This window comes from Misgurnus anguillicaudatus, chromosome 12, assembly GCF_027580225.2.
Source record: "Misgurnus anguillicaudatus chromosome 12, ASM2758022v2, whole genome shotgun sequence".
NCBI lineage: Eukaryota > Metazoa > Chordata > Actinopteri > Cypriniformes > Cobitidae > Misgurnus > Misgurnus anguillicaudatus.
In genome coordinates, this window is record NC_073348.2 from 9,737,135 (window position 1) to 9,764,233 (window position 27,099).

The 27,099-nt window shown below is 40.8% G+C and overlaps 2 protein-coding genes across 4 annotated transcripts in view; both read right to left on the reverse strand.

The window, feature by feature from the left end:
- Positions 1–145: 145 nt before the first annotated feature.
- Positions 146–27,099, reverse strand: part of tex15 (testis expressed 15, meiosis and synapsis associated) — a 31,060-nt gene continuing 4,106 nt past the window's right edge. Inside the window, exons 1-9 of one of the 3 annotated variants that reach the window (XM_055206823.2) lie at positions 10,846–10,970; positions 7,561–7,693; positions 7,264–7,429; positions 6,880–7,114; positions 6,644–6,787; positions 6,416–6,560; positions 1,415–6,282; positions 1,244–1,290; positions 146–1,105 (exon numbers count right to left, since the gene is read on the reverse strand). In XM_055206823.2, coding sequence (XP_055062798.2) covers positions 421–1,105; positions 1,244–1,290; positions 1,415–6,282; positions 6,416–6,560; positions 6,644–6,787; positions 6,880–7,114; positions 7,264–7,429; positions 7,561–7,672 — 6,402 coding nt within the window. In that variant the 5' untranslated portion in view covers positions 7,673–7,693; positions 10,846–10,970 and the 3' untranslated portion in view covers positions 146–420. Of the gene's footprint in view, positions 1,106–1,243; positions 1,291–1,414; positions 6,283–6,415; positions 6,561–6,643; positions 6,788–6,879; positions 7,115–7,263; positions 7,430–7,550; positions 7,694–10,845; positions 10,971–27,099 lie in introns of those variants that run through there. The other 2 variants (XM_055206824.2, XM_055206825.2) reach the window with 2 other exon arrangements.
- purg (purine-rich element binding protein G) lies at positions 13,759–18,687 on the reverse strand. Its single transcript, XM_055206828.2, has one exon. The coding sequence runs from the start codon at positions 18,419–18,421 to the stop codon at positions 17,477–17,479; it is 945 nt and encodes a 314-aa protein (XP_055062803.1). The 5' UTR covers positions 18,422–18,687; the 3' UTR covers positions 13,759–17,476.

The window sequence follows — 27,099 nt, forward strand, 5'->3', positions numbered from 1 at the left end:
CAGTTGTTGTATGATGGGAAAAGTATTACCTCTTTTCACTTTTTACTGAAAAAAATAAATAAATAAATAAAACAGTGCCAGCTGAGCAATAGGCAAACTGTACATTACATCTAAAACAATTCTGATACAGAAATGATTACTCATGTTAAAATGATTACAACTCTTTATTAACAATACAGTAGCAATGGAACAATACATTCTTTGTAAAAAAAAAAGAGTTGTCATATATGAAACGGTTTACTTGTAAATGTAAATATATATAAAAATATACAATACATTTGTTTTAAAGTACTGGGTACACATTTATGAAAACACAAAGACAAAATCTGTTCAGGTTTTAATAATTTACCTATAAATAAAATTGATTCACAAAAAATACATTTATTTAGTCATTAAATCATAGTTGATGGTACATTAGGTCTAAATGGTGTTAGGATTATATCTAGTATACGGGTGACTGGCTGCAGTCGAGTCTGTGCTGTACGTTTGTCCATTCAGAAGAAAGTATGGGTAGTTAATGGCTGGAAACATGTTGGACACAGGGACATGTGTCAAGGAGTTGGAAAACGTCTGCACTGACAGAGGAGGAGGAGGAGCTACAAAATTTGTATTCATTGGAAAGTTTGGTAAATTGAAAGGTTGTGCCATGGCTAAAGTGAACTGGTTTACTTGTTCTTTTGAGGCCACAGGACAATGTAATACAGTGCCAGTTTGTTGATGTTTAACACTTTCAAATCTTGGCCGTATAACACCAGAATCTTGTTGTAAAGTTGTCTGGGGAGCCGACACTGAAGGCCATTCCTGTTCTCTGACTGCCTGAACTCTCTGTATGTCTGCTAAAGACGTCCTCGGCTCAGACTTTGATGAAGTAACTCGTCTTTTAGACAGAAGGTGAGACTTGATTTCACTGTGTACATGAGATGTTGAAGGTTTGTTCCAGTCTAACACGTTTTTGCCCATCATTCCCCAATTCACTAAATTGTCTTTTTGATGATGTGTTTGATATGGTGTTGGGTTCCCAGTGGGAACTTTAGGAGTAGGTTGAAATGGTTGGTTGGCACCCTTATCATTCATGTTACATGCTTTTGTGGCTGGATGAGATTTCCTGAGGATGGCAGAGAACATTTATTACCAACAAAATTGACAACAAGGTATCCTCATTGGTTAAACTGATAAATTAATTTGAATATTAACATTACATCCTGAAATTCACACTTTGAAAATGTAAGAATGCAGTTCTTACCTCCTTCTAGACATTGAATAAGCCACCTCCTTTCCTGAATTTATACTCTAGATCATAAAAAAATCAGATATAAAATACAATTTAAAAGATGTTTCATATCCTACCAAATAAGATTATTTTAATTATTAAATGTTTCAAAAACATATTTCAATGAAGACTAGAAATTGTCACCTGTAAATGACTGAGTTGAGTGGGTTTGTGTTTCTGAGCAGCATCTGTTTGCTTTTCCGTCAAGGTCTCCGCTCCATCCGTAGACAGACGGGGCCACTCCTTTTTATTTACAAGAGTGACACCAGACTCTGTCACCCCAAAAATAATTTGAGGGTTCGAACTTTTGTACATTTGGAGAACTTCATTAGACAACCCATAATCAATGTCTTGCCATATGAGGATCTTAGAAGCATCATAAAGAAGGTGCTCAAGTCCAAACCATGACACTTTAGTAAGGATTTCTTTGTATGACCTTATGAAAAAGGCTTTTTCTTGTAGATATCTGCATGTGATGGACAGATGTTCTGCTTTGCCCACATCAAACGTCCCTGGCAACTGATCTGATGGTGTTTCAACAAAACTCATTATAACTTGGTGCACATTTTGTAAACTTTCCAAGCTGTCTCCAAAATTGAGCATAGCGGTCATGGGTACAGATAAAAAGAAGCTTTTGATATCGTGTGGATTTCTAAGCGCGGCTTCTGCCTCGAGCAGCTCGCGCTTGCTTTTCATATACATGTAGTAAGATGCGTCAGGGTCCACGAGTAACTGCTGATGGAGGCTGGAGACTGTGATGTAGTACTCATGCAGTTTACTGTAGCCCTCCTGGGTCAAGATCTTCTGAAAAGATGTAAACAACGAGGACTGCTGCTGAAACCCAACCTCGCCCTTATAGAGTTCACCGTAAAGAGACGGATCATACCAAAGCAAACTTCGAAATGTAGGTTGCCCTCTTAGGAAATTAATTTTATTTTCCACAAACTGCCACACTTCCATCATCATCTGCAACTCCAAGTAAGAATTGACTGCTTCATACTTCAGGTCAACATGTCCAGGTGGATGGTCTAAATATTGCTCTACGATGAGATTCCTTGAAACAAAAGACTGCTTGAATGATACTTTCTGATCTCGTTCAAATCTTAAGATAAATTGCTGCAGCATGTTCTTGCATTTAGATTGCAGAGATCCAAGTTCAGCTAATGACTTTGTTTGGTCTGCCATTTTAAGAGTTTTTGAAATGTCGCTAACACTAAAATCACTGTAGGCAATTGAACTGCTCACATTCCCATCGTCAATGATTTCCACCGTGTCCAAAGATCGCCTCTTGCTCGCATCACATTTGCCATCCCTGTCTGCCGAGTCTTGGTCAATTGGAACTTCGTTGGATATTACTTGCCTTGTAGATTCATTACTTTGCGTGATGATTTGTGCATTGTGTTCATTATTAATGAAGATGTCTGTGGAAGCTGCCATCGCGTTGTTCAGCTGGGGTTGAGGACTTGTATCTTTGACCGTGTCGAGTGCACTGGTACTGTCAGGACTCACACTAGGGCACGAGCTCCATCTTGCTCTCTTTGATTTATGCCTGCTGGCTCTTTTGGTTTGAGAAGATCTTCTGCCTCTCTTGGATTCAGCAGGCACCAGTACATAAACATCAGGCCTAGCTTGAGCTTCATTTTCAGCCTCCTTCCCGGTCCTGTACTGGCTTTTCTCTGCTAAATGCTGTTTATGTGCTGTACTGTCAAGAGTTATCCACACCAATGGTTTGTCTCTCAAACCTTCATTTACTGTTTCTTGTTTCTTCACAGTGGACTCAAATTTAGTCAAGTAATCTCTCAACTTAGAAATGAGCTGCGTTTCTGGTGAGTCAACATCACAGTTTTGGTTTTGTTCTGGTGTGAAGAAATTACAGTTTTTATTTATCATGGCAGTGCTCATATGTTGAGTATTTGAAATGGTAAGACCAGGAGAGTTTGTGTCGTTGCTCTTTGTGTGTTCTGAAGCCATCTCACAGTGACCGCTTGAAGATGTATTTTCATCATCAATAAGATCTGAAACATTATTTGAAGTACATTTCCAAGCCCGTTGACCGGAATGCTGTAAATCTGATGCCTCCTCTTTGATCAACTCTTCAACTTCACTGTTTGTTCTTGTAATCTTTGTATAAGTAGACAAAGCACTGCTGTTTGTGCATGTGTCGTTAGTGGCGAGACCTGGTTTATTTTTGTTTGGGATATTCTGACTGTTATCCTTTGTAGTCATCTCTCCTGTGCTCCTATCCTGTGAGTTCAGAGCATATTTCAAACTTGTATTTATGTCACTAGTTTCCATATTATCCACTGTGTTGTCAGAAACAACGTCTAACTCAGTCTCAACTTTGTCATTGATATTACACATCACGTTGGATTCTGGAGTCAGAAGGTTAGTTTGATGACTGAATATACTTAAGCTCTCAGAAGTTTCCACTTTGTCATCTTCTGACATCTTCGCTGGGTTTGGCTCTGCTGTACCTAATGGATCTGATGCAGTTTGTGATGTCACTTCCTGTGACAAGCTTCCCTCCTCTGTGATTGTACTCTCATTTGCTTTGTTACTATCATAAGTTACTAAAAAGGTTGTGGTTTCACCTGAACTGTTTGTAATTTTAATAACATGTTCTTCTTCATTCACCATTACTGGACTTACGCTTAAAGTAACATCCTCTGTTGGCTTTTTCATGTCAGTGTAAAATGAACCTGATGAAACTGGTTCTGCAGGCTTTGTTTCCTCCTTTTTGGTTTCAGAAATGATCTTGAACCCCAGGGATGGTGTGAGGTCATTGTTGATAACAGATGTGACTGGACTACAACGTTCTTGGATTTGATTTGTAATTGCATTCGACTCCTGACTAACCTGGACTTGTAACTGTTGTTCATCAGAGTTAAGGTCTGGTTCCTGATCCTTATTTTCGTGGTAAACTGTCTTGGATGTATGTGATGAATTGTCTGATGTTATCTTGCTCTCCACAGGTTCATGTGTCGACCCCATATTTGTGCAAATATGTTTTTTTGTTTTCCACAAATGCTTCTTCTTAATGTATTTTGTCCTCAGAAAGCGACCTAGACCTAGAACTGTGGTCTGTTTGAAGAAACATGTCTTTTTACAAGGTCTTCTCAAGCTCCTGTCTTTGGCGTGTAATTTAGCTGTATTGTACCTTTTGGCTAGTAGTTTTATTAGTTCAGCATTATGGGTTCCCATTTCTTTATATCCATTCACCAAGGCAGTCACTCTTTTTTGACAGCTTTTGAGTTTTGAAAATCGTTCAGAGAGAGCGAGTCTTACTACTGTATGAGCAGGCATTTTGCTGGCCTTTAAAGTCACTATGAGATGGAGATCTTCCCAGCATCTCTTATTTTTACTGTAATCTGTGTTCTCATTTTTCTGCTGGAAACTGGTGTCCACAGATTCACCCATAACTCTAGGTGAAAGGTAAGCCCTTCGAGGTAAACTCTGCTCGCAATTTTGTTTTGGCAATAGTTGATCGAGTTGAAGTCTTTCGTACAATTCCATGAGAGTACTGTTGTTTTCTTCTAATGTTGCCATATTACAATCTGTTGATATTTCAGAGTCTTCGCTAAATGTAAATCGGGATAAAGAATCCCTGTCTTTAAAATTGCTGTCATTTTTTTCATTCTGCTCTTGTCTTTCTGCTATGGCAGGGTTGGGATTACTGTTTTCTGACATCCCACAACTAGAGACTTCAACAAAGCTTGCAATATCCATGGCTGTGGGATTACCTGGACACATAATGCTTATTTCATGACTATGTCTTTCAACCGAGTTAATATCTGGACCAGATTTATTTTCAAACTCCTTATCTGTGCCTGTATGGCTTTCTATATTGGGATTAGTTTTACCTTCTCTAAAAGGACAACTTAAAGATATGGGTTGCTTGAGATTGCCTTGTACAATTTGCAGATCAGCATTGTCATCTTTGTGATTTAGTGATCCAATTTCAAAAAATTGCTTTGAAAGTTGGTCCACACAATCCTGACGAGTCTTTGGTAGAAGAACCTGTTTGTTTTCTGGTAACATTACGGCACAGTTTTCAGGATTATGTTGATGTTTGCTATCATTAATGTATGTGTTGTCAGTGTTTCGAACACATGTTTCAGATAGATTTGGAGCATTTATTGTCTGGCTCACATCAGACTGATTTTGTTTGTATGTGTTGTCCTTTGACTGCATAATGTGTTTCCCTGTGGACTCTCCCAGAGACGAACTGAAGGACTTTTCTGTCTCACAGACTTTTTGAGAAAGCAATCCCTTTTTATATCTCTGATAATACACCTCATAGAATTGTACACGATCTATTAATGCTTGCTTTTGCTCTGGTGACATGTTTTCAAGGGACCAGATTTTTTTGTGCCTTTCCTCCTCATTAAGCTTGAAATATTCTGCATATTTCTGGAATTTCATTTTAAATAGCTTTATTGAAGGCAGTGTTTCTGCTTTTTGCTGCACACATTTGTTCAAGGGGGCTTGTAGGGAACAATCCTCATTTTTTTGTGCATCAGTTTTTGATGGCACCTCCGGACCAGACTCTGTTCCAGCCATTTTAAATTCAGGATTTGCTTCTTTGTCTTGAGGGTCTTCAGCACTATTCCTCATATAACTTCTTAAGACTGAAGATGCTGTTTCTGCCTCAGAGCAATTGCTCTTTTGGTTTGTTTCTCGTCTAGATAGACGAGGATCCCTAACTGAGCGGGAAGAATACACTATTGTGGAAACCTTATCTGAAGGACTTGGTGTTGTGTCACATTTGTCGGACGATTCCCATGCACCAGGAGCATTTTTTTGGTTTTGAGATACAGTAGTGTGATTTAGCATCGAGTCTTGGCCGATGGGAATCCGGTGATGTCTTGGGTTGGGTGCCTGTATGTTTTGCACATTTTGAAATGGATACTCTACTCCTGGAATCTGAGTTGTACCAAAATGTTTGAAGATAATGGTTGCAGTGTCTCCTTTTCCTCTTCTCTGAGCCACAGTACATGCCCGAAAACGGTCTGCTGCATTTCCAAGAGTAAATGGAAAAATGACATTTTATTATCATTGAAGAGAAGATAATGTGATTTATATTGATGTGTAATGAAACATTTTTTATTTATGTAATAATAATGAAAGTTTTCCAGGCAATCGTACCATGAGTTGTAGGTGAGAATGGTACATTTGGAGGTGGGGTCAGAATGGCACTGCTGTCAGGAACAAATGAAACTACAGCATACGGCAAAACCTGCCGAGGTCTTTCGCTGAGCTCCTGGTTCTCATTGAAGTCAAACAGAAAAACCTGGAAATTTACAGTACAGCTTGTAAGAAGCCCTGAAGTTTAAATTCTGCAGAATTACACATTATAATATGATACTAACTCACAGAAGAGCCGAGCATTTGCTGGTAAAGAGTGTCTTGAGGAGACACAACATCTTTTGACATGTGACAGTCAAAGCCTACTGTGGGATCCTGACTTTTCTTCCAGGTCAAGCTTGGTGCAATTTTTTTCACCTTTCCATATAGAACCTGTAGCCCAAAAGCACAATGGAGTTAATGTTAGAGTGCATAACAATAAGAAAGCTCAGAACTGTACGGGACAAAAATTGCATTTAACAAACCTTGAAAATCAACAGATTTGTAGCACTTATTGTGTTGGTTGTTGCTTTCATTGCCACATCAACATGTCTAAACAAATATACTCCATGCGATGCCTTTCCCAGGGTGTGCTGGACAGAGCTGCCAACCCTTAGACCATCCTGATAAATTTGTTCTGTCACTTGTTCTGAAGTGACCAAAAAACAGAATCTTTCCTCCATTTCTCTTCCATGTCTTCCCTTGGTACGCATCTCTGCTCTGTAGTCAACCAAAGAGCATGCAGTGACAGATATTTTAAATGGATCAATTGAAAATAAAGAAAGATATATATTTGCATGAATGAAGTATTTTGGGGTCAGCACACCAGTACAAGGTCACTGTAATTTCTGGCAAACATGTTCTTATACCTTTTTTCTGAAAACTTTTGAAGAAGCCTGTCATTGTGCACTAAATGAACATCTTTCCAAACGCATGTGTTTGTTAGGTCGTTTCTTGTGTCAAGCCTGGAATCCCTCACTTTTGAATGTATGAGACTGTAATCTCGACTCTCTTCTGGACATCTTTCTAAAAGTACTGATCCAATAATAAAAGAAAAATAACACTGTTGAAATTTGTCATTTCAGATTAGGACCATTTGGATTTTTAATACTCCATTACAAACACAAAGTAATGTTGATTTGGATTTGGTAAAAACCTATGAAAACCTTCTCCACAGGTCCGTTTCTTCCTGGGTATGGTGAAGTTCTTCAATGCTGGGGTTCCTTTTAGCTGGTGTGATGTGGAGACCTCGATCTCCTCCTGCTCTCGTCTCTCCATTGTTTACAACAAATAGTTATCCTGAAATGAGAGTGAACAGGTAAATAAAAACACCAAAACAGCTTTTTGTGGATCTCAGCAAAGACGGCTGCCTGTGGTGCTCAGTACAGTCGCCTGCCTTTCCTGCTTAGTAAAGACATCTGTCTAAGCTCTATGACACGTTTTAAGCTTTCACACAATTCTGAAGTGTTAGTTTTAGGCAAGAAGTCAAAACACGGAAACCCCTTATTTCCTTTTTTACTTATAGACAGTTTTTAGTATGAAAAGTAGCTAGTTCAAAACATTTCAAATATCTGTGATCTTTTCAGTTGTGTCTAACAAATAAATGTATTAAATTCAATACACAAATTGTAATACAAGACTTTTTAGTATATTTAAAAAAAAATGTAAATGTTGATTAAATTCATCAAGCTCAGCTATTAAACCTGATACTTATAGAAAAACGAATAGGAAACAAAAAAAGCGAATTTGCTTAAAGGTAATATAATATGAGAAATTCACTTTTATATGTTGTATGAACATAATTGTGTGTCGCGTGTGAGTGTACACAACCACCCTGCAATGATACAATCTCCGACTCTTCATTTTTTTTAAACCCTGTAAAACCCAGTCTCATGGGACAAGCTGCAAGCTGTTGGAGCAAACTGTTATCACTTTGCCCAGGCCCCGCCCACAACCACAGTAAGGTCATAATTTCTATTTGAAACGTTCTTTACATAATATATTTGTTCATTATGTTTCATTAAAAACGGTGTATATTTTGGACATAAATAACACTACACAGGAAGGAAAGCAGCAGCTCATTTGCATTTAAAGATACACACACACACACACACACACATTTTGTATTTGGACCTGAAACTTCAACCACATCTTGAAAAATTGACATATTACACTCTAAAAAAAATTTTTTCAACCCAGCGCCGAGCCCCACCATTGGGTTACATTGACCAAGAAAATGTTTATATTTGACCCAACAAACAACCCAGATTTTTTTAAATAATCCAGCATAAGTTAAATTTCAACCCAACATGCTGGGTTCATCCCTTTTTGACCCAAAGCTGGGTTGAAAACAACCCGGCCTTTTTTTGAGTGTAGGTGACCTTTAAATTTTGCTAAAGGCACCCTTCGCATGCTGAGACCTCCCTTTACTCTAAGTAAAAATCTCACTAAATGTCACAGCAGTTGTCCACATGTTTTTCAAGTTGTAAAATCTTTGCTTACATGTTGGAATACACTCTTAAAATTAAGTTGATACAGAAGGTTCTTTATAGAGATGTCATAGAAGAACCATTTTTGGTTCCTTAAAGGAACACGACAACTTAATTTTTGGGATTTTAGCTTATACACCGTATCCTCCAGTGTTAGATAAGTCCATACATACCCTTTTCATCTCTGTGCATCCTGTAACTCACCCACCACTAGCCAATCTTAGCACAAAGACTGAAAGTAAATGACTCCAACTAGCATACTTCTCCCAATAATGTGACAAAACAACGCCAACATTTTACTATTTATATGTTGTGATTTGTTATTTTGTCACTTATTAGGAACAGTATGCTAGCAGGAGCCATTTACTTTCAGTCTTTGTGCTAAGCTAGGCTAGTGGTGGGTGCGTTACATATATATACACTAGATGTCGCCTTGGTGTTCTAAGTATGCGTCAAAACCGCCGCCATCTTAAAACAGGGGTCTTGTCATGTAGCTAGGTAATGCTACTATCTCCCCCTGTACTTCGAATTCATGGACGATGCCGAACTTTTGTGCTGCGTATGGATGTTAGGCCTACTGGCACTATGCATTACAGTTAGAAAAAGTAGATTTTCATTATATCAAAACTTAATTTTTTTTCTGGACTCAATGCTAAATACATGTCTGTCTGTTGAAACGAACCAAACGAAAACCCAAAAAACCGCGTTCATGACGATTTATGGTGATTTTATTTCCGTTACACAATTGCCTACAATGAACCTGATGCGGGGGTTCCCCTGTTTCAAGATGGCGGCTCTATTTGACGCATAGCCAAGGCGAAATCTAGTGTACATATCTATGGGTGCGTTAGACATAGTTAAAGGATGAACGGAGATAAAAATGGTATTTAAGGACTTATCTTACTCTGGGAGATACATTGAATAAGCTAAAGCTCCAAAAAGTCTGTGTTTTCCTTTAATAAACCATTTAGTCAAAGGTTTTGTTTTTTAAGGCTAATTCCCACTGATCCAACAACAACAAACTTCAACAAACCCCAATATTCTAAAGTCTCATTTACTTTGATCCAACAACTGCCAACAGGGGTTTCACACTGACCCAACCCAATCCATTTGTTGGCGTTTGTTGGATCAGTGTGAATTGGCCTTTAGAAAACCATTTTTTACCTTTTCATAATCTGAAGCAGCTGAAGTGAAACGGAAAGGTTCTTCAGATGTTAAAGGTTCTTTATAGAAACAAAAATGTTTTCTATGGCACCGTGAAGCACCTTTTTTAAGAGCACAGTTATTGACATGGACAAAAATACTTTTTCACCATTTGACTCTACGACCACAAAACCCAGATTAGTTTTATTGGTAAAATGACCTTTACTTTTTACAGCTAAGGTTTACTGTAAAAAGTTGTACTTTTTATACTTTTAAATGATTTTTTTAATCAAACTTTACAGGGTATATGTTGAAGCTGCCAGTTAAAGTTATGATCTGATAATCACATGACTTGATTCAAACAACATGTCTGCTGATAATTTAGAGCGAATGAAAAACACACATAAAAATGCTGGGTTATTTTCAATGCCGCGTTGGGTAAAAAAAGGAACAATCCCAGACATAAGGTTAAATTAACCTAGAAAATTTTTATATTTGACTCAACAACTGATTAATACAACCCAAAATATGTTAAATAACCCAATATGTTGGATTTGTCACTTTTAGTCCCAACTCTGGGTTGAAAATCATTTATTAAAGTGCATCACATTCATAGTTTCCATGAATTTGGATGTGTATGTCAAAACATACACGTGACTCTATCACACGCTAACTTCACATACAGCATGAGTTGCATTCAAAACATCAAAGAAGTCAATGTGTTAAACACAACAAATAAAACCTGTATTAAACAAATACATATGCAATCGCATAATAAACTTGAATCTTGATGTTTATATGATTATTCTGAGTACTTACCATCATGAAAACTTGCAGTTAAACATGTGTGTGACATGATCAGAAGTGTCTTTGTAGGGGAACTGTGTGAAGTTTCTCACTTCAGTTTGAGGAACATCAAGTGATACCAAAAAGGAAATCGCTTGACCTCAAACGCTGAACGGCAAAGGCACAGGAAATTACCTAGTACTGTTAACCCCACCACTTCTCTAGTCCAAACACCAATGAGACTCAAACAACATCACATCACACATTTCTAGCATTTCACACTTCAGACTTTATAGAATTACACTACATAAGATCGACTTTTATTAAATATGTGGATCAATAGATGGCTTGCATTTTAAAAGGATTTAAATAAAACATGACCCAATGTGCCATCTTTTTTATTTTTTTATTCGGAGATTACAGTTTATTTTTACACACTATTTATGGTTAAATAAAGTGACATCTGAAAAATCATGCTGCACAATGATGCATCTGTCATGCAAACTCATTACAAGTTTCGTTAGTAAAATAAACAATAAACAACGCAGTTCATCTATTTCCAGTTAACAAAATTTGTGCATGAACGTTGGAAGATTTAAGCAAGAGAGGAAATGGTTTAACTTGGGAGGTCAATGTGAGAAAGAGAAGTTTCTATTTACAACATTCACAGCTTTACACCATCACACTCACATAGAGAAGCGCTTCCTTTTTTTTGTGTGCATTTTATCTATCTATCTATGTTGAGTTTTCTACAGTATTTAGTCATCCTGTTATTGTAGCTCGATGAGAAGATATACGTAAAAATAATTTATTTATGCATGTAACTAATTCACTAGTATTTCTCAAGTATTTTGTTGTCCAATAAGTGATTCAATCCAGCTCTTGAGCTCAAATGACCCTGAGTCACAGGAACATTTCTTCCTCAAATTCATGATGTGTAGAAAAACATGCCTATTTTTGCTTTGCTATACTGCATACAAAGTAAAAAAAATTACTTACTGAAAGTCTATTGAAAACAAAGAACTAAAAATGTTTTAACTCAACATGTTATGTTTCTAGTTCATGTGTCATTTTCATGCAGTTAATACTCTGCAGAACATTAACTACAGGGTTTGCAATATTAACTGAGATTACAGTATGATTTTACTCAGTAAATTCAAATGGCTTAGATTTATGAAAACATTATAACAGAGTATAAAATGAAAATAATAACTGAATGAACTGCATTTTCAGAATGTGTTGAACAAGCAAACACTGATCGCCCCAGTGGTGACTTTACAAAAAACAACATCAAATAAAAACCTAAAACCTCTAATTTTTCACATTAACAGCAACCTCCTACACTGTAAATACTAAAAAGTTGGATCGGTGTTACCAATTGAAGTTTTTTTTTAAGTTGATCCAACTTTTCTTTTTTAAAGTAGAAAAAGCTCCTAAAAAGTTCAGGGAACATTTAAGTCAGGGATGGGTAACTTCGGTCCTGGTGGGCCGGTGTCCTGCAGAGTTTAGCTCCAACTTGCCTCAGCACACCTGCCTAAAAGTTTCTAGTATGCCTAGAAAAACCTTAATTGTCTGCTTCAGGTGTGCATGTTTAATTATGGTTGGAGCTAAACTCTGCAGGACACCAGCCCTCCAGGACCGAAGTTACCCATAATGGTGAATAAAATTAATTATATATACATCAGCTAACACATACATACATATTAAGGGGTTGTGCACACCAACACTTTTAAACGTGGCTGAAAACACCTGGAGGACACCGATTTCCAGCTGTTTCTTCAGCCGAGCGCTGTGATACTTGAGCTGTGAGCTGGTTGGTTAATACTTGTCCCGCCCCTCCTCCACTGTGATTGGACGGCCGTGTAAAAATTGACATTGACGAGCGGAGCTTTTCACCCAAAGTTGAATCTCTTTCAACTTTTTCAGCGAGGAAAAAAACGCTAGCTGCTGGCTTATTTGAAAAACCTTGAGCTTCCATTGGAAACCATTGAAAACATGCGCCGGCTGCGGGCGTAAAAGCTTTGGTGTGCATGCCCACTTAGGGGTTGTGCACACCAAAACTTTTAAACGCGGCTGAAACGCCTGGAGGACACCGATTTCCAGCTGTTTTTTCAGCTGAGCGCCAGTTTCTTCAGCTGAGCGCTTTAGTAGCTCTGATACTTCAGCTACGAGCCGGTTGGTTGTTGTGGTAATGTCCCACCCCTCCTCCACTGTGATTGGACAGCTGTGTGAGATCTGACATTGATGAGCAGAGCTTTTCACCAAAAGATGAATATTTTTAAACTCTCGGCGCTCAGCACTGAGCGCCGGAAGAAAACCGCTAGCTGCTGGCTTATTTGAAAAACCTTGTGCTTCCATTGGAAACAATTGAAAACATGCACGGGCGTAAAAGCTTTGGTGTGCATGCCCCCTTAGAGACATATAAATCAAAACCTACACTATAAAAATATAAGTTAAAACAACTTGGTTTTGCAATTCAATTCAACCTACTATTTAAATTTTGACTTGTGATAAGTTGACATAAACATGTTAAAATTGTTAAAAACCTTCTCCCTAACCTGGTGACCATCCTGCAGAATCCAGCTCCAATGCACCTGTCTGTAACTATCAAGCAACCCTGAACACTTTGATTATAACTGCTTCACACCCGGACAAGTTGAATTTACTTACTTCTTTAGGGCAATAACTTTCCAACAAATGTTTAAGTAATGTGAACCAATTAAACTGAATACATTAAACTTGTCTAAATTCTAAAATGTCTAAATTCCAATACAATTCAGCAAGTTCAATAAACTTAATTATAAGTTGATTTAACTTAAAATTATTTGTAAAAATATATGTTATGTATTTGACAAAAATGCTGCATTTTTTTTTACAGTGTGTGATATATCACTGTCACACTTTAAACATATACGGTCAATAAATGGGAAAAGACACTTTTAAACATAAAAAAGTTGTACTTTATTAGATTGTCTGTGGAACGTTTACACACAAATATTGGGTAACTGTAAATAAGCATTGCACATTTGATCATGAACTTTGGTGAAGATATCCACCATACGGACATGTCTACAGCTCACACTCACAGTTATGATGTACAGTACTGACTATTTTACTGTAAAGTCTGAGTAGTTTGGCTGCTCCTGCATACATGTCCGAGAACCACACCTTGACATCAGTAAACAGACCATACTACTATAAACACAGACCTCCATCCGAACGTGTCTGAAGCTCAGCCTATGACAACACAAACCAGTGCCTGACATTATATGCATGATTTACAGTTACGCAAAACAGGCCGAGTTCACAAAGGACATCTCACTGTTCATCTTGAGATCAACAGCGTCTAGCCTCGAGTTCACTACACTGTTTCGTGTTTCCATTATCATTCAACATGCATGCAGCTGGGGTCCTGTTCAGCACCGTTTGAAGTTTTCTTATATAGCACCATTTTCTTAATATGGATTATAAAGTTTGTTAGGACCCAACTGTCGGCATGCACGAACTTCATATTTAAAACGTCATATTTCTTCAGATACGTATCCTACATGATTCAACCTTTAAAAAGCATTACAAGGCAAAGAAGGAATAATCATACTGTACCATACATGTTAAACAGAAACTAATACAGTACTCACATTAAAGAAAGTGCTACTAGACACAACCGTTTCTTCTTGTTTTTGAGTTGTAGTATTATTATTTTCCAAGGGTCTACAGGAGGACACACTAATGTTAAATACATTATCGAAAAATACACCAAAACATTACTTTTCATCTTTTGAAATCATTGAACGAACACCGACACTTCTTAACTCCAACTGCAGCTCATCAACACAAAAGATAAAAATGTTCAGAATAATCTGTTCTTTTCAACATCACATTACCCACACGACTATCAACATCGAGATATAGAAAGAGCTTTATGTATCTACCATCTCACTTTTTACCAGCAACCCGAATAGAAAAATTTTATTCGATGATTTGTGAGCTCATGTTGGATGATCATTTTTTCAATCATGTGTAAAATAAATGGTTGTTTCGGGAATGAAAGCAAATAAACTTAAATGAAAACATAAGCTCATCATCATTACAGTCCAAATGTAAAGAATTTAAGGCCCATGGGTATGCATAACTAACTAGATATAGCTGCATGTTTAACAGATATTCCCAATAATTTGTTTAAAAGAATTTAGCCTGAATGAGTAATTGTGTACATTAACAACAAAATAAAATGTATATACCGCCATAAAAAAACAAGAACATTATATGAACACTGCTCTCTTCTGGTCATGCATTGCACATACATGTATAACAAGCAAAATGTTCACCGTTTTGTCTTTGTTAAGGGAATAAACCTGTACTAGGACATTTAAAGTGCACACGGTTCATTCGTTGCAAATGTTCACTGTTTCGTAGATAAACGAGGGCAAATGTTTGCTTCGATGGCCTCTGCAGGACAGAAGCTCAAAAGCAATGAGAAATAAAACAACTCGCTCGAACCATTCAACAATATACAGTTGATCAAAGAAAACGCAGACAGTCTCTCGTACAGTAGCAGCCCTTGTTGTAAAATCTGCTGTCTTGTCACGCAGACAAAACTCTTGGTCTCTGTGATGCTCCGCATTGCACTAAACAACTAAACCTGTGCAATGAGCGAACAGATGAAGAGACTTCTGACGTCTAGAGATGTATGGAGCGCATGATTGTCATTACTATCATATGGGTCAGAGATGAATTTCGAAGCAGGTGTAGCAGCTGAAAGTGCTGTTGAAATAAAGTGCTTTCCTGTGGGAGGAGTCTGCATCTTAAACTGACCCATAAAAACCTACCCATAATTCTCTGTTAGATTCTGCTTAAAGATAAACGCTATCACGCACACACGCAACACACTTTCAAACAGATAAGAGATGTAGCTGTTGATAGCTGAAATCTATAGGAATCAGTATGAAGTGCCGGATTGCTTTTTTGTCAGCTGGACAATAATTGCACATGTGAACATGCCTATAGACAGCACTACAGTACAAGAGAAACACTTTGATAAAGGCTTCAAATTAAAATAAATATATCATTTTAGTTGTGCTTCAATGAGAAACAACATGCCTCTAATATGCTACAACCCCAGATGAAAGGCTTTCTAAAGGCAACTAGTTAACATTTGCTGTATACTAGTGTATTGAACGAAGTATGCTGTGCAAGAATTTATACTTGCATACCATAAAGTAATATTCCCACAAGAAAGTGTAACCCTCTCTAAACTTCATTATAGCTTTAAATAAACTGGGGACATCTGGGAATGAGGCAGTTTGTGGGTCATTTGTAGACAATTAATCATTTACAAATTTTAATAATTATTACGTATAATAATATATACCTATGATAATGTAATTTTCAACATGGGTATTGTTTTGAGTGGAATTAAGTGCATTTCAAGTTTGGAGTTCTGTGTAAATCTAATGCTTTCTTAATCTCACACAAATAGAGATTAAAACCAAAATCTAAAAACTGTCATTAGGCTGCATTTTCAGATGAACATAACTTTACAGCCTGTTCATGCTAAAAGCAAACAGTACTACAATAATGGCTGTGTTTGTGTCGCTTTTGCACACTTCTCATTTAAAGCCACCGGAAATAATGGGAAAATATTGCTAAATATTGCACATACTGTATGACGATCGCTGGAGTGAGATGAGAAACATGCTATTATTATTTAAAGCCATGTTTAAAAGTGGAAACATGTGTCCATCTCCAATTATATCCAATTAAAACATATAATTTTATATATACACTCTTGAACCTGTTGGGGTAGATATTTTCAACCCAGCATTGGGTCAAACCCAGCCGCTGGGTGAAATTAACTCAAAAAATATTTATATTTAACCCAAAAATGTGTTAAAACAACAACCCAGCATTTTGGGATAAATTACAACCCAGGTTGGGTTTGTTGCTTTGTGAACCAATGCTGGGTTAAAAATAACCCAGCATTTTTCGAGTGAATTAATGCACTTTTTGGTTTCTAAATTCAGATGGGGAAAACGTGTTTTTGTGCGTACTTTGATCATGTGAGGTGAAGTCAAATGTCATGCTGTAAGCTGATCATTTATAGCTGCACACTGCTTTTAAAAAACTGCAGTCGTCTGCAAGGTATTTGGGGCTTCAAGTATCAGAAAACTATAAATTTCATTAAGCTAAACATTATTCATTATCGTGCACTGTACGTGGAATTTAATTATTACTAGAAAATGTTTTACTCTGACATCTTTGACAACTACTGGCTTTCTTAACCCTCTTGTTATTGACAGAGAAAGGACTCTTATCATATATTTATCATTCTCTTTAGAAATAGATGATGATTTGATTCTACATAATAACAGTACGTTACATTACTTTGATACTGTAACAAACTAGTCGATTTAAAGAGAACAAGTCCTACACACGCGCGCACGCACACACACACGCACGCACGCACACACACTAGACCCACTGCAGGTTCATGACTGCAAAGTGCTCAACCTGTAATCCAGTAAAGAGATGAAGGGCTTGTATATTGAACAGTGTGTTTTCAATGAAATGAGCTGCAGTGATGACGGTGATGAAGATGTAGACTCATTAGCAGAGGTTAGAGAGGTACACTGTTAATAGCACTATAAAGCACTGAAGTCACGTGTCAATCCTCCTGCTCGTCCGTGTCTGTCCTCTTCTCTTTATGACAGCTGAAGATGTGTCGCATCTCCTCCTCGTACCTCATAAAGTTCTCGCCGAACCGAGACCAGGCCTTCAGAGGCACGGTGATGGTGTTCCGGTAGGGTTGCCGGACCTCGCTGATCTTTAGAAAGACGCCGAAGCGGTTCGAACCCACGTCGAAATAAAAGCGTTTGTTGTCGACGCGGAACGACGCGGCCTCGGGCAGCTCGGGTGACTCGTCGTGGTTCCGCGCGGCCCGGTCGGTCTCGTCGTCGCCGTAGTCGTCGATGAGTTGAGACAGCGCGTCTCTGAACTCGATGAGCCCTTGCGCGGGCAGCACGATGGTCTGCTCGATGCCCTGACCGTAGTATCCCATAGTGCCGTGTCCTCTAGCGACGGTCTGCCGGATGCGCAGGAACCGGCCGCGCTGGTTCTCCTTCAGGTCCAGATAGTACTTCCTGTTGTCTCTCTCGATAAACTCGCTCTTCAGGACCCGGTGGGTCTGCTCTTCGGACGCCGCGGAGCCGCTCGGTGACGCCGGGTGACCAGACGCTCTCTTGCGCCCGTTGCTCTGCTCATCCGGCCGCGGCGGCGCCGCCGCGCATCCCCGGAGTCCGACGTGCGCGTAATAATCGATAAAATCTCCCAGACAGTAGCGCAGATCCGGCGCCATCGACATGGACAGGGTGAGTTTGCTTTTCCGTATGTTGTCGTGTCTGCCTCGGCCGATCCAAACCTCGGCGATCTTTAGGAATCGGCCGCGCGCGCTCTGCTTCACGTCCAGGTAGAAGCGCTTTTTCTGGATGTCCACGCGTTTGGACGCAAGCTCCTGTATGTCTGACGCTTTGCCGCTCGCGTACGGTTGCGGGTATCCCGATGTCATCCTGCCCCTGTCTCTATCTGTTCCCGTCCGTTGACTGTCGGCCATCACCGTTCACAGCGATCCGCGCTTCATCTCCGCTCTCCGCGCACCGGGCGCGCGCTGGTATTACTGACCTGAAAACGGCAGCGGCGGCTCATCGACTCCCTTTGTCCTCACGAAAGGTCACGCGAAGCGCAGAGGCGCGCACATTTTGCACCGTATTTTAAAAGCGCTTGTATTTCGTCTCACCATCTATCTGACACTTATTCCTACCAGCTGGAGAGAGAGAGAGCGAGCGAGCGAGCGAGAGAGATAGAGAGAGAAAATGAACTCAATGACCCACCCCCTCCCTCCAGCACACTCTTCGGTGCTCGCATACTGCTCTTGCCTACTAACACCCGTAGTGCGCTGCTAAGTACGACAGATTCACGCCTTATTGATGATATTTACGATCTAGTCTAGTTACGACGTTACGTGTCTTGCTTATTGCTTTGATTTTCTTTTTATCACTACAGACGAAATGCACAGCAAATGTGTGTGTTTTTTTGTGTTTTATAGAGAACGATGGAAGACAATGGTGGAAAATGTAGATACTTTTGTAGCTCAGATCTGTCAGTTGATAGGCTAAATTTTAACATCAGGCCCGGCGCCACGGAGGGCAAAGGGGGGCATGGCCCCCCCAAAATAATTATACATTTAGTTAATAACGTGTATAATTTAATTTATTCAATGGTTGCAACTAATATCAGGCGAATGGCTTTAGTGTGCAAATAAAAAATGAGCTAGCCTACATGAAGGCGCAGTACAATTCAGTGACCTAGGTGGCGCTTCCTTGATGTTTCAGCCCGCAAGGTTCCAAACATTTGTTTCGTAAATGCAACTCACACAAGCCAGTAATGTCGCTGTCACTATCATCCTTAAAGTGAACATAAATCCAGTTTATTAATAAAGCTGAAAATCAGGGCTGCTGCCCGGGCTAACAACTCCAGCAGGGCAGAGAGACAAGGATAAAGTCACTCCAATTTGCCATTGGGGTAGCCCAGTCAGAACAGGGAACAATTTAAAGAGCAGGTGAAGAGTCAGCAAAAAGATTAAAGAGTCACCCAGGACCATAGACAGCACAGAGAGTGACAAACCAGAAAGCACCATCAATGCCGAAAGAAGATCCATATGCCGAGCGGAGAACCATAAAATATACGTAAAAACGATCAAACATACTGTATAACTTTCCTAACATTTGTTTCATTGTTCTTAAAAGTATTTGTCATTACTTTTCACAAAGCAACAACAGTTTCATTTTTCTTTTTCTTTCCTTTTTTATGCGAGAATGCTGCGTAACATTATAATAATACTATTCTAATGCCCCCCATAATGAAAAAGCAGGGCCACAAACACTTTAAAGGGGCCATGGCACAAGACTTTTTTAAGATGTCAAATAAACCTTAACTGTCCCCAGAGCACATATGTGAAGTTTTAGCTCAAAATACCATATAAATAATTTATTATAGCATGTTAAAATTGCCACTTTGTAGGTGTGTGCAAAAATGTGCCGTTTTGGGTGTGTCCTTTAAAATGCAAATGAGCTGATGAAATTCAAACACTGATCACAATGATGGTGGTTTGTTGCAATTAAAACTCAATTGTGCTTTTCTCTGCACTAAATGGCAGTGCTGTGGTTGGATAGTGCAGATTAAGGGGTGGTATTATTATAATAAGAGCTCCTTATGACATCATAAGGAGAGCCAAATTTCAACGACCTATTTTTTCATGTGCTTGTAGAGAATGGTTTACCAAAACTAAGTTACTGGGTTGATCTTTTTCACATTTTCTAGGTTGATAGAAGCACTGGGGACCCAATCATAGCACTTAAACATGGAAAAAGTCAGATTTTCATGCCATGGCCCCTTTAACTTACCATTAAAAGAATTGTAGCCTTCTAGATGCTGTGCTTTTGTTTCTTCAGTATTTTAAGTTCCCTTTCAATACGGTTCACTTCGCATTGCGTCAGTTAGCTGACGCTATGGGGGAAACTCCTGTTTACTCCGTGACTGAAGCCTATTGGTTAACGTCTGTACAAAGTACAGACCAATGACGTTTGAACCCGCGCGCGGGAAGTACACGTCCTTATATAAGCGCGGTTCAAGCGTCAGGAGCTCATTAATTTCTCCTTCAGCGCGAACCTCTCGCTGCTCCGAAGAACAAGAAGCCTTACCTCGCCGTCGACAAAAGCCCTGCAGCGGAGTCCAGGCCTAGCGTCTTCCCTGCCCTTTCCGGCTGAGAACCGAAGACAGCAGAATCCAGGTCTAGCGTCTTCCCCTGCCGCTTTCCGGCCGAGAACCGAAGATAGCCTTCGCTTGCCGTGGTACGAGCCCTGTGCAGCGGACACATGCCTGACGAGGTCTCCCCTGCGGCCGCCCGGTAAGATCAATATTTTTAATATAAAGCTCAGCGGCTTGAGTGAGCCTCCCTGCTATGAATTTCCCCGAGCGCGTCACCGGTCTGGCACCTCCCACGCCGGGACCGCGCTTATATGCTTCGGTTGTCTTATCCATGTTTCGTGCTCCCCCTGCTGTTCCTCTCTCCCCGGGATGAACACACGGCGAGCCATGAGACTAGATGGATGCATAGACCTGCACACACGGACTAACCCCCCCTGTGTTCTGTCACATCGCAACCGTTCATGCTTACAGAGTCCCTTCGCTCCTCTCACATTCAGTGGCGAAATCTCTGACACATATGAATCCCCCGAGTGCATCGGGTGATACCGTTTATATGACGCATGGCTGTTCTGTCTGTGTTGCTGCTCCCCTCTGCCGTTCCTCTCTTGTTGAGATGAACAAGCGTGGGAACCGTAAAACTAGAAAGATGCATACGACAAGCAAACACGGGCGGATCTGCCCCTGTTTCCTGTCATAGCACAGCCACTCGTGCTCCACGCTCGCGGAGTCCCTCGCTCCTTTCCCCGCAGTGGTGAGATCTCTTAACGGCGTAGTTAGCACGCAGTCTTACGGCTCGCTGCCTCTAAATGCAGCTGTCCAGTGTTCAACGATTACAGAGCTTCATGCCCCTCCCCTCCTGGAGCGGCGCGATCTCATTCGTCTGCTCGATAGGGCGGATTCGCCGCTATTGGAGCATCAAGAACACTCATTATAAGAGCTAACCGGCTCACTATTCGTCTATACAGAGCTTCATGCCCCTCCCCCCTGGAGCGGCGCGATCTCATTCGTCTGCTCGATAAGGCGGACACGCCTCTCTCTGAGCGCTAAAACACTTATTATAGAGCTTAACCGGCCTGAGTCTATCTCACTTCGGAAAGCTCACTACTAGTCTGCCCGGTCATTTCTCTCTGGTTTAGACGGAATCAGAGGCAGAACGAATTTGTTTTACATACTGAGGCCCGAATACCTCCCTTTATTCAGTCCCGTCCTATATCAGTGCGCTGAATATTGGTACATTCTTATATACCCGGTTTTTCTGCCCTTTTTAATAAACGGCAAAACCGCGGACCTCACGGCAGACTTCCTCTCTGCGATGGGTTCAGTCTGACATTAAACCACCTAGACATACTGCTCTGCTCCGTGAGCCGTTCGGGTCACCGTCACTACTGAGGCTCGTGCAGCTGAACGGCCGAGCTCTGGTCTTCGCAGCACAGCTGCGTTGACATAGAACTGTCTGAAGAGGGGTTAAGTCGCGCCTCGGCTGGACTGCCCTGAAATGTTTTCTGTGTGCTGTTTATCCAAAACATACTGTTGGTTATGCGACCTCACTATAGTGGCGAACGGTATTGAATTCCTCTAAAAAGAGTAATTTCCGTGCTTACTATACTGTGTATTGACACCCCACGGTTGTACGGTGTCTCTAAACACTTTCTCGCCTTACTGACAAGCAATCAGTAATACGCACACACGGCCCGCTGTCCATAATTCCATCGACGCTTGCCGAAAAAAAAACCCGGTTTGGCCATGTACTGTGTATTGACACCCCACGGCTGTACGGTGTCTCTAACACTTTTCTGCCAAATTCGCTCGCAGCCCACCTCAGTTTCTCCGCTACGATGCTGACGGCGCAAACGAGCACGGTCTTACGGCTGTCATTCTCTCTTCCTAGAGAGACGCAGCCTCAGACCTCTCCATGGCTCCAAGCATTTGAATCGCGCCCTCTCCGGACGGCTACTCAAAGGCTTACAGCCAAGCGGTTTATGACGTTTTTCGGCCATACAGCTGATTTATATCAGCGGATCCGAAGACGCTCACACCTCCGCTCTGCTCCAATACTCGGAGATATTAAGGGTAATATCAACCTGAAGTGAGCTTGCTACCCGCCACAATAAGTTTCAAAACTCAAAGCGCGCGCACAGACAGACGCGCGGCATCTCGTTTAAGACGGGCTCACGTACCCCTCTAACGACCCTCAGAAAACTGAATATCGTGGCATTCTGTTCATAAGTCCACTTCAGTTTGACTAAGCAAAGGTCCCGCCCCGAGCTGACGGCCGGGAAGCTCATGCTTAAGTTACACACAGCTGCATGAAGTGCTACCATTACGAGATCGCCAGCATCTGCTGTGGGTTGAACACGCTTTACGACGGCAATCAGCCTTCGGCGCGTGGAACGCCCGTTTGTCTCATATCAATCACCTTGTACTGTACATACGGTCCATTAAGGGGATGATTTTAGCACTGCAGCACTCTCGACCATGTTATTGTGATAATGCGGTCGGGCAAACTACGGTGGTTTCATTATTTACCAAACCAGACTGAGATCTCGCCCCCTGTACAAGCTGGCGAGTCATCTCCTTTATAAACTCAGTGCATCGCTTTATAAGCTATGTTCAATCAGAGTGATACGCATCTCGTGCTTAACTACCAAGATGCAGACATATTATCCCGTTACGATGGGCGTGCAGAGATTGCATCCGTGGGACACGACCTACATTACGTGCCTTATAACACGTTGACACGAGCTGCTAGGACCCCTTTCGCGAGGCGTCCTTATGCAAAGTCTGATCTATTCTGTCTAGTGACAGCGAGAGTCTTCCCCCCGCGAATTGTAGGTGGAACAGCTTTCTCCTCACTACAGAGGCTCGTGCACGGCGGCTTTCTCCCCCTGCGTGTATATATATATATATGTGGCGGTGATAACAGCGAACCACGCTTTTATGACCGACCATCCACTTTATTCGTAAGTCTGTCATTTCTCAGATGCGGACGGTGCCCGAGGCGCAGCGCTCTGGAACTGTCCAAGGTCCTGTATGACAGATACGTCTGACGTACATCAGACGATCAGCTGTTCATCGGCGTCACAGATCACTCACTAGCGCACCTGTCAATACAGGTTAATTATGGATCGTTGACGTTATCACCTCCCGTGACAATGAAGTCTACTCCATGTATGGATTAGATCCTCGGGCATGGTCTTAGAAGTTTCTCATTTGACATTTGTGACACGGCCGGCTGGTCCCCTCCGTCCACGTTGTCAGTTTACAGCTTCGACATCCCTGCTTCGCGCACTAGTGAGGTTTGTTGCATTAAGGTGCGCCGCGTAAGCTCACCTGTATGCACGATATGGGTTTTAATTATATGCGTCCACCGTGCGCTTAGAGAAGCTCACATATGCACGCTACAACATTTCGGTATACACTAAAGATGCGCTCGGAAAAGCTCATCTGTATACACGGCTGTGACACATACATACATTGTTGTTCATCTGTGTACGTTCACGGTGCGTTGAGTGCCCACCGTACGTTCATCAATCATATCTGTACACATTCACGGCGCGTTCTGTGCATTGATTTATCTATACGCATTCACGGTGCACTGAAGGGTTCACCCGTGTGCGCACAACTTATTATCAGAACACATGACGGCGCGCTTGAGAATCTTGCCGGCCTGTGCATTATAACACTCTGATTCATCTATATGCATTCACGATGTATTCAAGTGTTCACCTGTGCCCGTACAATTTATAGTCAATACACATTTACGGCGCGCTTGGACAGCTCACCGATCTGTGCACTATAATACTACCTATATGCATCCCGATGCGCTCGAGGGCGCACCTGGGTTCACACTATTGTGGTATCTGTATAATCCCACGCTACGAACCGTTCTGCCGCATATTATAGTCAGATCGGCCGTTCGTGAGCTTCGCAGATCACTCACTATGTATGTCTGTTGCTTACAGTGGTTATTTAGATGGATCGTTGAAACCATCGCACTGGCTCACGCCCCTCTATGAGCTATGTCCTATATAGAGCCCACTCTGTGAGCGTTTGGCTTTTTCATGGACTTGGTCTACAGGGGTATCTATTTGATATCTGTTACACGGCCGGCTGGTCTTCGCCGTCTACGTTGTCAGATTGTACAGCTTAGACGTCCCTGCCCTACGAGCGCAGGTTCTCTCGGCTCAATCATGCACGCTCATGCGTTTTATGTGTACACCACGGTGCGCTCAGCGAGCTCACCAACGTGACTCTGAATTTACTTATCTCGCACACCCGCGGCGCGCTCGGTATCTCGCCGTCTTGTGCTATGTTATGTGCCCCCGGTGCGTTTAAAACCCCACCGTGTGCGCGTCAACATTTTATATGGTGCTTACACATTGCTTAAAGCTGTGAATATGCCGGGTATAGGGCCACACGCAGTGTCTCTCCGGTAAGGCACTTCTGTACGTTGTGTATGCACGGCGTGATGGGATTACGTTCCCCCATAGCGTCAGCTAACTGACGCAATGCGAAGTGAACCGTATTGAAAGGGAACGCTTAGGTTACTCACGTAACCCCGGTTCCCTGAAATAACGGGAACGAAGCATTGCGTCACTTGCCGTGCTACAAACGTCTACGCAGCGAGTGTATTCGGCTGCGCGCTTCAGTCGAATAATAATGAGCTCCTGACGCTTGAACCGCGCTTATATAAGGACGTGTACTTCCCGCGCGCGGGTTCAAACGTCATTGGTCTGTACTTTGTACAGACGTTAACCAATAGGCTTCAGTCACGGAGTAAACAGGAGTTTCCCCCATAGCGTCAGCTAACTGACGCAATGCTTCGTTCCCGTTATTTCAGGGAACCGGGGTTACGTGAGTAACCTAAGCGTTATTTATAGTTTTGTAGTTGTAGCCATTTAGTTCTGTTTTTGTCATTTTATTACTTTTTAGTGAGCCTATAATAGGCTACTTTTATATTATACGTTTATTTTATATTATTTATGTTCCAGTTTTTAATTTAGTTTAATCTTAGATTTTTTCATGTTAATTCAGTGCTTCAAGTTAAACTTAGTTATTTCAATCACTTCATTTTTGCAGGAGACTAAAGTTGTTAGCCCAGACCGGACGGCAACCCTGATGTTCAGTTTCATTAATAAAGTCGGATTTATTTCCGCAGTTCATTGTGTCTTCTTTTCCTATGATGATGATAATGACAGCGCCATTACTAACTTGTGTGATTTGCATTGAACGAATGTTTAAAACCTCGTAGGCAGAAACATCAATTAAGGAAGCGGCACCGTTGTCCTTGAATTCCACTCTGCAGTTTTTCATTTGCTCACAGTTAATTCATGATTATAAGCCTTATTAAGATTGTTGGGTGATTTAATAGTGAAAGTTGAACGTGTATAGGTTTAATACAGACAATATTATAGGTAGCTGGAATATAAAAATTAAACTGAGCAGGAAATCAGTCATAATAAGGTAGTGTGGAGCGCCCAATGTATTTAAATGCCCCAGGCCTGGTTAACATTCACAATCACGCTTTTTCCCTGGACTTTTTTATTGAAATGCCCCTCACTCAGAAATAATAGGTTTATAAAGTGACATTAAAAATATTGTCATTCACATTCTTTTAGTTTAGCTGGACAAACAAGGCTGTGTCCAAAATCACCCATTGTGGCAATGTAGGTACTAAATTCAACCTACTTAGACTGTTGATCAGTGTGTATGATTAGTATGCATGTTTAGTATGAATACGTTTCGGATATACTACCCCTGCATTTAAATTTTAAGTAGTTCTTAATAGTTTTCAATATAAGAAGTACGATGTCCCAAATCGTAGTATATTAAAATGAGTATGCCTAAAGCTGATATAACACAAAACTCATTGCAAGAAAAAATAAATAATGAAAGAAAAAAGCTGAAATGTAATAATGTGTTGTATTTTGATGTGTGTTATTGTTAAAGATCAAAGTGTTGTCTAGGCAACAATGTTCACGTCTGTTAAGTGTTAGTCATTTTAATTGTACCATTTCTTACTAACATGTACATTTTCATAGCAAAAACAATGGCTGTTTTTCAACTGGAGGGCTGCTTCCTTCGGAGGTCACATGTGCGGGATGCAGATGTCATTAAGCCTGGTTTATGTCACTTAAATGAGCATTACATTTGCAGTCATAAGCATATTACAACAATTAACCTTTAACTAAGAATAACAGTCAACTTTCTGAAATAAATGTCTTTGTGACATGTGCAGCCTACAAATGTGACCTCGGAAGAATGCAGTCTTCCATAGCTGCCGTCCATAACTTATCATGAAGTGTCATGTTGGTATGCCTCACATTATATAAAATGTAAAACACGTAACCACCAAACTTATATAACTCTTAACATGAGTTTTTTTTATGTGCCCAGTGTTTGCCTATAGAGCCACAAGGTGCTGATGGGTCCACACTGCTTTGGCTTGTCATTGTTTGTTACGTTCACATACTACACAGAGTATAGTCGGGAAGAGGCATATTCAGACACAGGTTGGGTGTTTAA

What these genes read in the sequence shown, in the direction of transcription:
- purg (XM_055206828.2), bottom strand. Translation starts at nt 18,421, where the DNA reads ATGGCCGACAGTCAACGGACGGGAACAGATAGAGACAGGGGCAGGATG.